The 12,268-nt window shown below is 35.1% G+C and overlaps 1 protein-coding gene across 2 annotated transcripts in view; it reads left to right on the top strand.

Annotated features, from left to right (window-relative positions):
* Khdrbs2 (KH RNA binding domain containing, signal transduction associated 2) overlaps positions 1 to 12,268 on the top strand; it is a 409,392-nt gene that overhangs the window by 367,033 nt on the left and 30,091 nt on the right. For both annotated transcript variants that reach the window (XM_027392834.2, XM_035453236.1), the window contains one exon: positions 5,262 to 5,344. In XM_027392834.2, coding sequence (XP_027248635.1) covers positions 5,262 to 5,344 — 83 coding nt within the window. The remainder of the gene's footprint in view (positions 1 to 5,261; positions 5,345 to 12,268) is intronic.

Raw genomic sequence — 12,268 nt, 5'->3', positions numbered from 1 at the left:
AGAAAACAAAATAATGTGTATTTATTAACATTTATTTTTCTTCATTAGTAACTAATTGATAAGGAACATTGAACCTTACACTTTGTGAAATTGTAGATTAACAGGGAAACTGCCTCTCTATTCTAAGAATTTTCTGTGTAAGATTTTTACAGAAGTGTACAGATGTAGTTCCTAGAGGAGTCCATAGTATTCTTTAAAAACAGAAGAGGGGGTGATACCACTAAATTCTATAACCTGAAGTATTTCTCTTTGGGTTTGATTGATTTGAACAAGCTGTATCCACCTTGCAAAAGAATATTGTTTGTGCTACATTAGCAACTCAATATAGATTTATTAGCTGACTACTCTATGGAATATACTATATTAAATACCACAGGCCCAAAAAATAGTGAAATTGTGATATGCTCCTTTTTATAAAAGGAGTCAAAATTTTAAAACCTGAAAAATATAGAAAAAATGAGTAAAGCATATGTGTAGACATTGTAAATACCAGTTATAGCAAATAACAGGTTATAATAACTCAGAGGTCACCATATGCTTGGTAACTGCAAAAAGCACTTCCTTCAGACAGTGTCCTGTAATATGACCTTAAAGATCCAGCAGAATTTCAACAGAGATAGAAGAAACAGTGAATCTAGGGTGTCAGAGTTATAAAATCTGGGACCTACACTGACCTCTGGCTTGGCTAAATGCTTCCATGGGATACAAATTTAATATGCAAGATAAAAATATCAGAATCCTTTTTAACCCCTACTTTCTACTCAAAGCTAGTGTATAAAAATCCTGAATAAGGGAAGAGGAGTACAGCCACATGGTTTTTGTAATTATTTGGTGGAGGATCAAAAACATAGATATGGGAAGAGATACTCGAATCTTTGGAAACCTGTTGTAGATCAGGTCCGTCCTCTCAGTACCCGGTAGATTCTGTGGATAAGGTCCTGAGATGTTCTATGATAGCTCCTGGAAAATCCATCTGGGCTGGGAACTGTTGTCCACCAAAGAGGAAAGATGATTCCTGGGCTGACATTAGGCTACTGAAACTAAGTGTACCATGGAAGTCCTCTCCATACCCCATTAGTGATGCATATGTGTAACTGAAGGGAAATATTCCATTTGAGAAATGAATATGAAGAATTCCTCAAGTAAAAATAAAAATAAGAATCGCATAGGACCACAAGATACATTAGAGTCCTGATCTATAATACAAAGTTTATTAAGAGGCCTTAACCTACAAGAATGTAAGCCTCTAGACGAAAAGAACCATTTATGTATCCAGAACAATGGAATGGAAGCAGACCGTGATGAAAATTTTGAGCTACATGTATGGAATACTACTATTTTGTCCCTATTCATAAGACTGAAGTCTATTTGCAGGAAAGTGGATATAAATGGAAGATATTGGCCAAACTAAACCAGCACAGACAAATAAAAGCTGCACATAAATTTCCACCTGAATGTGCTCTCATGACTCATAGCAGATAGGGGGTGTGAGGGTAAGTGGACACGGGGAAGCTGCATTTGAACAGTGTGCGTTGAGGACATCTTTAGAGACCTCAGATACCAGATGTCACTGGCACACTAGATATCAGTAACACAGACAGTTAGTACACATTAACTGAAACCTAATAAAAGACAACAAGGAAGAGAAAGACCACCAATAATTGGGAAACCATCCAGAAAGTAAAAGAAAAGAAAATATTTATCATATATGAGCAACAGATATTCTCAACATGCAATGGTATAAACAGAAAACATTAAGTCAGAGCTTACAAAATTTTAATTGAAAATTATTTATTCCTAAACTTATTCCTATGGTTTTATTTTATTTTTTTTTGTTAGCATATAGAAGAACATGCTTCATTAACTGTCTTAGTCAGTGTTCTGTTGCTGTGGAGCGATGCCATGACCACAGTTCTTATAAAGCAAAGCATTTAATTGGGGCTTGCTTAGTTTCCGAAGTTTAATCTATCATCACCGTGGGGAGCATGGCAGCAAGCAGGCAGACATGGTGCTGAAGAAGCAGCTGAGAGTGCTACATCTAGATCTGCGAGAAGCAGGATGAGAGAGATACTGGACCTGCCTTGGGCTTTTGAAAGCTCAAAGCCCATCCTCCGTGACACACTTCCTCCAACAAGGCCACACCTTCTTCTCCTTTCAAATAATGCCAATTTCTGGTGACTACGCATTCAAATCTATGAGCCTATGGTGGGGACATTCTCACTCAAACCACACTCAAACCACCATACTGACTTCCATCAATAATATATTAACTGCAAGAATTCTAAGAAGTAATGACTCAATATAATATTTTATTGTGTGTCAGAATCTACACAAATAATCTTGAAAACAGTAATATTTCTTTAAATTTTATGCTATTTTTCTAAATAATATTTGTTACTAAAAGTAATAAGTTATGTCTTTTCTCCATGTAAAACTATTAGGTTATGACTATTATTGAAATTATAGACTATGTTTCTAAAATTGATTTGTGAATGTTTAAAACTGTGTTTATACAATATATAATGTCATATAATATATAATAATATAAATAGACAATGTGCCAACAATATGCAAATAAGTAGGTAAAGGATAAGTGAGTTTCTGTTATGTTATTATTTTACCTTTTTTGTACAATTACAATTTTCAAATTGTACCCCTAAAGCAAATTCAGCTGGGGAGGAGATAGAATATGAAAAAAACAGGAGGAAGAAAAAGAATCTTTCAAGAATTTCTCACAGTATAAATCACTGAAGAAATTTTCAACAAAATAGTGAAATTAGGAAAAAGATGACTCCGTAATAAGGAGCCAGGCATGGTGGATCATGAAGCAGGAGTTATTACTAACAGTTTGGGTGCTACACAAAGAGACCAATTAGGAAAACCTTCCCACCTTCAGGCCTAGCAGCCCAACTATATGAACCAGAGTGCAACAAAATAATATAGGAAAAGGCTGAAAGAGAATTGAGCATCAGAGAAGAGCCAGAACATAATTCCTACCACCTGGTGGCACAAACCATTCAGTTCTTCAAATAATTCACATGTAGATTCTTTATTTACTATAAAATGATTTTTAGTTGTAAAACTTGTTTAATGATTACTACTCTAATAACTTTATGTAACGTGCATTCTGGCCTGGCTCCACAACCACCTTCCTGAAAGAAGCACACAGATGCTATATTAATTGTCAAACTGTTGGCCAATGACTTGGGTTTCTTATTGGCTACCTCAGTCTTAATTATTAACCCATTTTGATAAACCTAATATTTCTAAGTGGTCTTATCTTACTGGGGTGTGCCAGACCTGCAACTCAATTGCCTGCTCCATTGTGACTGTTAAGCATCTCCACAGAGAAGAGAGCAATTTCCTGTGTGTTCCTACTCATATTCTGATTCTGCCCAACAGTGTCACTTCCTGCCTGCCTGTATAAACCTCAAGACCTCTATGGTTAGACAGTGACATTTTCTTCCAATCTACATCCCATGACAACTCCTCTCTGCCTATACTTCCCAGAATGCTCCTTGTCTCCTAGTCCTAACTATCATCCTCCCTGGATAACCAGTGTTTTATTCATCATCCAGTAAGACAAATATACATACAGAGGAACATTCCTCATCAACTTTAGAGTATCTCATTTTAAAAAAATTAAAGAGTAGCTAAAGTACTTTAAAGTCTCATGGAAGAACTCATATATCACAACAAAAACATGATGACATCAAAAGGAATGAGACTATTAAAGACACAAACTTTAGACTCAGATTGTGTTATGTGTAAATAATGGGATCAAATGAAGGAGAACTGGATGGAAGAAAGGAAAAAACATTCAAAAATTAAAAAATATATTTCATTCAGTGATAAAATACCAGCCTGCAGATTACTTAGTTTCAAAAATTTTAATGAATATAGGTGTGAAAATTTTAACAATTATTAAAACAATTACAAATTTCAGTTTTAGTTTCTGACATAATACAAAAGAGATTTGTAAGTCTCCAGAGTGAACTGGAAGTGTGAACCAGTTGGGTTGGGTAGGAGCATGTTTCAGGGAGAAAATCACCCAAGTAAAGACCTAGAAGCAGAACTGGGGAGTAGTCAAGATAAATGGAGAAGGTTTAAAGTCAATGGCCACAAAGGGAAATAAAACTGAATAACTCAGAGTGATGAATAGCTGTAATATGTAATTGCTAGCTTGCTTGCACACTCTAGAATGACATATCTCCAGTCATTTTTGTCAGAGTAATTTAATCAAACTTGGCATATAGCACCACTTATGAGATTTAAAAACAATAAAGTTTACAACAAACTAAAAGTACTTTAATCTTTCCTTTCATTTGTTTATTAATTGATTTATTTACTTTTGAACTAAGTACCCCAATATTTTATCTGCGACACCTGATGACAATTTAAGGATTCTGTACTTTAGGTTTTCCTTCTAAATGATTGTTATTAGGAGAAAACAATACTTTGAATAGGAGTGCCACCAATACTTTACACTACCATTAGGTTTGTGTTACTAGATACTCATAATTTATTTTTCTTAGATTTACTCATTTGTAAAGAGATTTGTAAGTCTCCAGAGTGAACTGGAAGTGTGAACCAGTTGGGTTGGGTAGGAGCATGTTTCAGGGAGAAAATCACCCAAGTAAAGACCTAGAAGCAGACCTGTGTGCGTATCTGACTTCAGATACTCACTGAGACCAGAAGAAGATGCTATAGCCCCCTACAACTAGTGAACTAGTGTTACACCAATGTGGATGCTGGGACCTGACCGTAGAGGTCTCTGCCAAAAGAGTTATCTTTCTTGTTCCTAAACATATTTTGAAATGGAAGAATTTCATTTAATTCCTTAATTGGTCTTTACTATAGACCAAAATTGTAAATGAATCTTAAAATAGGCATTTCTGTGTCTCTGATAGACTGAGTTTAATTGACAAGTATTAAATATTTTCTATATATATTTCATTTTTAATAATTTTTATAAAATGTATTTTGCTCATTTTCTTTCCCCTCCCCCAACTCCACCAAGATCCAAGCCCGCCTTAACCACCCAACTTCATATTCTTTCTTTTCCTTAAAAGAAAGCACAAATGTCACAAAAAAGAAAAGAAAAACCTGTAATATTTTTCATTATGTGGAAATTGTAAATATATTAAAATATAACCAAGCATGGAAGTTAACCCGAGCTTATGGGGCATAAATCCTTAGACAACAAAAATAGATCAAATCAGGCTCATTTGTTAAAGTTACTGCATTGCTTTATATTTCAGGGCTATGATGATGGCTATGGGGGTGAATATGACGACCAGACGTATGAGGCTTATGATAATAGCTACGTAACCTCAACACAAAGGTAAGTCATTTGCTGGTTAATCACATTTCCAGGTGTTATCACTGCTCTGTTTTGTATTGTGCATGTGAATTACAGTTATGTGAGGGTTTCAGGCAGTTGGTTTATCTCCATTACATTTCTAAATTATGAAATAGCTTACTAGACCACAAGAGGTAAAGTGTAGTAACTCTGACAGCAGCTCCGTAACTACAAACAACAAACAAGCAGCATGTAACTTGAAACAGAGTGGTTATCATACCCATGAACTCATTACACAAACTTTTACTTAACTTAAGCACTACTGCTTACAGAAATTATTTTAATGAGTTTGTAATGTAATTAATAAAGTAAACACTTGCTCAATGTACCTTTTTTAAAGACTAATTTTTTGTAAAGTAAATCACTAGGATATGTTATTATTGAAAGCTGAAAATAATCAAAAAATAATCTCCTAGAATAGAAATAATCCTTATCTTTCTTATCAATATCTGTAAATTATTGAATATCTCTTTATACTGGCCTGGCACTAGTGATGTTGATAAATTTGTACCACTTGAAAATCAGATTTATTGACATATTTCTTGCAAATGATAAAACTTACCCATTTAGGGCACCCTTGTCAGATACAGTATAACTATCTCCATAAATAACATATCTGTAGAGAATCCCATTTCCCCAAAAGTCGCTTAGTAATGACAGCCCTGTACAACCAACTTTTTCCTCTTCCTTCACACACAACAGAATCCACAAATGAGTTTTTTGCTGTACACTTGCTCTTTCTTCCCTTCCATTTAAAGAAGCAGTACAACAGCCTTTCTTACTCTGTTTTACGTGAATGTTTTTTTGTATGAATTGATAAGATTCACTGTGGCATTCCCATCAATGTATTCAATGCCAATTCATGGTTTCCACCTTCTGCCCTCACTCACCTTATTTCTCTCTCCCCCTTTCCTAGTAGATTTCCAATCCTCAATAGACCACCTTACACTTTCAGGACTTTTTGGTGTTATTTCAGTTTCTACATCTATCATAAAATAGGCAATATTTGTCTATGAGTCTGGCTTATTTCCACTTAATATGACTGATGATCACCGTTTCCATTCATTTTCTTGTATGTGGAAGGATTTCATCCTCCTTTGTAGTAAATAAGATTCCAATGTATATGTACTATGTTCATACACAGCATTTAAATTAGGGTTACTATTGATATGATGAAACACCATGAAAGTAAGCAAGTTGGAGAGGAAATGGTTTATTTGGCTTACATTTCCACATCACAGTCCATCACTGAAGGAAGTGAGGACAGAAACTAAATAAGGGCTGGAACTTGGAGGTGGGAGATGATCCAGAGGCCACAGAGTGGAGTAGAAGTGCTACTTACTGGCTTGCTCCCCATGGCTTGCTCAACCTGCTTTGTAACAAAATCCAGGATCACCTGTCTAGGTGTGGCTCCACCCACAATGGACTGATCCCTCTCCCATCAATCACCAATTAAGAAAATGATCCACAGTCTCTTCTTATAGAAGCACTTTCCCTCTTGAGGTTCCCCCTTAAAGATGAATTTAGCTAGTATCATGTTCACATAAAACTATCCTGCCCACCTGTTCTGTAGATTTGCAGCTAGGCAAAATCCATCACTTAACTATTGTACATAAAGCCACATTCAAAATGAGCAGTCAGGCATCGCTTTCCCATGCTGATTTCATTTACTTTGCAAAGATGTTCTGTAGCTAAAAAAACATAGAGGTTTTGCTTTTAAGTAATGAAGATTCACCGTACAGTTTTCAGTACTACATTAAATAATGCATGTACATGCCCTTTGCTCTCCAACCTTGCTGGAATGTTTTCATGTTTGTTTTTCTTGAATAATTTTCATTTTCACTGTTGTGAAGTGAGCTTCCAATGTTATACTGATTGGCATTTCCCTGATGGCTAAGACTTTGCAGTAATTTTTTCTTTTATTTATTTGCATTTATATTTTTCTCTCTTTTTGGAGAAGTGTTTATTGAAATTATTTGTACATTTTTCTTGGATTGTTCATTATTTTGACCTCTTAGTCTCATCTGGATATTGGTTAGCTATCAAAGGAATAGCTGGCAAAGATATTCTTCCATACTATAAGATATGATAAAAGAAAAAAATGTTTTTATTTGACAGAATCCTGTTTAACAATTCTTGAATTTTTTTCTATTGATTTTGGAATTTTACCCTAAAACTCATTGCCTGTGCTGGGATCATGACATGAATTTCTTTGTTTTCCTCTGTGAGTGTGAATTTCAAGTGTTAAGAAACATCTTTAACATATCTTAAGTTGGTTTTTAGACAGGTTAGAAGATAGGGATCCAGTTTTATTTTTCTACACCTGTTTCTATAGTTTTCCCAGCACCATTTGGTGCAGATGGTGTCCTTTCCCAACTTATTATACAACATATTTTCAGTACCCTTGCTGTGACTAGGTGGGTTAAAGATGTGCTGATATATTTGTTGGTACCCTGTCCTTCTGTTCCATTGGTCTACTTGATTCTTTGTATGCTAAGATCTTGTTATTCCTTTGTTCTTTTGAATATTGTAGCACGAATCTTTTAAAATAAGATTATTTATTGTGCTCCCATATAAATGTTCGGATTTTTTCTAGTACTATGAAGAATATCGTCTTAAGGTTTCTATTGCTGTGATAAAAAAAAAAATGACCAAAAGCTGCTTGGGGAGGAAAGGGTTTAGTCCATAATCTTGGGAACTCAGAACCTGAAGGCAGGAACTGATGTAGAGGCCATACAGAGTGCTGCTTGCTAGCTTTTCTCTCAGGGCTTGCTTAGCCAGCTTTCTTACACACCCCAGGACCAACTTCCCAGGGGTGGCACCACCCACAATGGACTGGGCTCTCAACATGAATCACTAATTAAGAAAATGCACCATAAGCTTGCCCACAAGTCAATCTGGTAAAAGCATTTCCTCAATTGAAGTTCCTTCTTCCCAAATGATTTTAGTTTGTGTCCAGTTGACATTAAACTAGCTAGCACACATATCATGAATATTTTGATGAAGGTTGCATTTATTTGTATGTCTCTTTTAATAATATTCTAAGTTTTTTCATATTTAATGCAATGTTTTTATAAATTCTTTGTACATCCATAAATGCATACAGTGCATTTGATCATGTTCATCCCCTAGTAATCCCTCTAAATCATCCAGATTTACCCTTACTCCTAATCCCTTCCCAAATTTGTGTCCAGATTTTATTTTTTTTTATTTCTTAAGTCCAGTTCGTGTTCTCTTTATACTTATGGGTGTAGAGTATGGGGCCATCCACTCAAGTATAGTCAACCTATTAGCAAATACAGTCATTCTTGGGGTCTGTGAGTTCCCCAAACAGGCGTTCTTGGCCACATTTATAGTAGTACTAATCATGCGATTCCTCCTATGTATCCAGCCTTAAATCTAATCAGAAAGTGGTTGTTTACCCCCTTAGCATTCATATCACTATTGTACTCCTAGGCATACATTGCCCCATTGGTCATTATTTTAGCTCACAGTGTTCCTAGCTAAGTCAGACTATTGATAATTTCCCCTCAAAATCAGCCTAAATAGCATGCACTTCCCCATGTTATGAAAACTAGAGAGCAGGGAGAAAGGTCCCTGGTTTTTATTACCTCTATTTCTCCATGTCTTATGACTAAAAGTACCTTCAACAAAAGAGTTCTACCATCAAATTATTGTGGACAACCAAAAGAAATGGCCTTCAATAGTCTGAGTTGTTTGGGGACTATCCAAGATACTCCTACACAACTACTTGAGGGGTGGTAACCCCAACCCAGCATAGGGTTTTATTTTTAAAGCACTCTCTTAAATTGGGATTGTTTATGCCTTTGTATGTACTTTTACTGATTAAAATAAACAGGTCCTTAAATTAATTATAATAATTCTAATCTTATAATTTGTAATAATCATAAATTTCTGTTTTGTCAAATATCAATCAATCACTACTAATACAAAATCTTGCAATAGATTTCATACAAAATTCACCCTGACCTACATGAGTTCCAAGTCAAGCAGGGCAACATAAGGAGACCATATCAAGAGAGAGAGAAAAACAAGAGATGAAAAACACACACAGAGAGAGATAGAAAGACAGACAGAGAAACAAGACTCAGAGATTTTCAATAAAGATATTTTCAATAAACAAATTTAAATAATACATCAATGAAAACTATTATTTCATAATATTGCATGGAGATTTTAGTATAATGTCAGTATGTACTAGAGATTAAACAGACAGATGAACACTGGAAAATTTATTGGTAAATGTATTAAATGCTTAGGCTTTCACTATTTCTATTAGTGTATCAACATGAGAAGTATGACTGACAATTCATCTGTGGATGTAGCTCAATGAGACAGGGCCTGTGTAGTACACATAAGGCCCTGGGATCCATCCCAGCACCACAAAAATCTAGTTAAATAAGAGAAATACATGTGTATACATGACAGTATAGGAACCTGAGTATCAATACTTAATTTTAAATGCAACATAATATTTTCCACTAATGATTTGTTTAAGGAGTCATTTGCAACTCAGTGTATATTTATATACTTAGAGGGTGAAAAAATGTTAGGAATTAGGTGTGAAATGAAGTTCATTTTCTCAATAATTAGTTAGATTTTTTTCTGAGATGACTCCCTAATTAATGTGAGACTTCCTTTAATTTTTTAACTTTATTCTATAAAAGAAAATGCCACAAATAAAAGACATCATATATGAAATTAACCAGACCCAGAGACTGAAACTCAATGACCTTCCAGACAGAGAGAGCACCATTCGACATGGAAGCTGTGGAGATTCACAATGGATTTTATGCTAGCACTATTGAATATATTTTATGCACTGCCAAAACAAAAAAAAACATATAGCCCAATAGAACTAGAAAAATATAATGTAAGACTTGAATGAAAGGAAAAAGAAATAAAGTAAAAAGATATATATGGACATGACTACAACATTTATAAATAATTTGAATATTTTGGTAGATAATACAAATTACATTTGTTTCCTTAAAGTCAAAGTCAGAAGAAATACTGGTATTGAATTCTGAAGTCAAAGTAGGAAATGTATCATCTATCAGAAATAAAATGAAACGGTCTTTGGATGACTAGTCAGTAGGTGAATACAGAGTAATAGATATTATGAAGAAGCAATGTGGTACCTTACTGGAATCACTGTGTCATCCTCAACAGAGGTTCCAGAGAAGTTCACAAGGTCACAACTGTAAAAGTTCACCCTGAGTTCAAAACATGGAACAGCTTAATTAATCCCTCATTGTTTGTAAGGCACCATGACTTTTTTTTTCAAATGGATCAGGAAAGGTTCTGTACTGAAGACGACTCAGGAGACAGCTTAATTGAATGACATTAATGACTGCTGAGGATGGTAATGTTATAAAGAATATCCAACCACCTTTTCCCCTTGATCTCTGTCTAAGAGGAAAAGTAAAAGAATACATCTCAGAGTTATTATACAACCTCCAAATAGCAGAACTACAACTGCAGTTTCCAGGGTGACTCGTTTTCTAGAAATCTTTGTCTTACAACAAGTTACACTCTGTGGCTAACACCTTTAATTGGGCAATCTTTTATGCCATTTACCACATTTTCTGGAGGCAGTAATATTTTCAGGGATTAGCTTTCTAAAATCATGAAATTTCATGAGATTTTCGTTACTTCACAATTTAGAAATCTATATCAAAATGGATTATAGATGTGGAGAAGCACCTGTTATTTATTTAGATATGAATGGTAGTGTCACAAATAAAATTTAAAAGATCATGTTTGAAATTTGATTCTAGCAGCAGCAATTTAATTTGGATGTGAAATGCTAAGATTTTATAGTTTCTTAATGTAAAAAGATCCACCCATCTGAATATCTATAATGGTCAGGCATGTACAGTGTGTGGAATGCAGGATGGATGAGGCACTTGAGGTGATTTCAGGGAAGTTTAGTAAGGGGACTGTTTTCACTGGCAGAGTACCACAAGGAAGAGTTTAGTCATTTGTGAGGTCAGTACTCCTGTGACTGAGTTGTTCTGCAATCCAAAGTGGAAATGAATATGAGATAGAGAGCCCTGTAGAAGACAACAGACATGAGCTGACACCTTTACTTCAAAGTAGGGAGGAAATACAAAGAACTGGTAGATATTGCAACACCTCTACTTCCCCAAAGTCTCTCCCATGGATCCCCCTGTCTTGACCCTTTAGGAAGCAGAGTATAAATGATCCAATAGATGGAGCAGCCATTAGTCATCTTTCCAAAAGAAAAGAGGATAGAAGGGATGAAGGCATTGAGAAGACAGGTTGAAGAGACCTCTCACAACATCCAATAATTTGTAGTATACTTCAATAACTAGTAACGCAGTGATCCATGCCAGCTGTCTGAAAACTGTAACAATAGCATGAAATTGCTATGGAAACAGTTGTGCAATGAAGCTTTAAATGACTTTTTATTTGTGAGAACATTTATTTCTTCTTGGGAAAGTTCAGTGGATGCATGAAATGCATAATTGATATTAAATATACTTTTAAAAGTTCTTGGCTCCTTGGTAGTCATATCCAGAAGGGAAGGAACCCCTATCTTCTTCATCAGAGTCTCCTTGCCATTAGTGCTTTATCTTGGCAATAACAGTTCAGTGTTTAACCTCCCTGCTGTGTTGAGGGGCATTAATCTACTCAAAGCACTACATAAGCAAGGCACTGGTTTCTAATTCTAGTTAATTTCAACAGTAAATTCAAACCCGTGACTGTTAAGTCTTCACCTTAGACAAAAAGACTAATAAATACTACCTGGAACTTTGAACTGGATCATAAATTCAACAGCTTTCCAATACACACCTAAACTGAACAGAAGAACAGAACAGAATGGAACAGAGGGAACACATATGCAGCATTGTAAGAATA

The sequence above is a fragment of the Cricetulus griseus genome (assembly GCF_003668045.3).
Source record: "Cricetulus griseus strain 17A/GY chromosome 1 unlocalized genomic scaffold, alternate assembly CriGri-PICRH-1.0 chr1_1, whole genome shotgun sequence".
In the NCBI taxonomy this organism is placed as follows: domain Eukaryota; kingdom Metazoa; phylum Chordata; class Mammalia; order Rodentia; family Cricetidae; genus Cricetulus; species Cricetulus griseus.
This window is presented reverse-complemented; position numbering and strand designations above follow the sequence as displayed.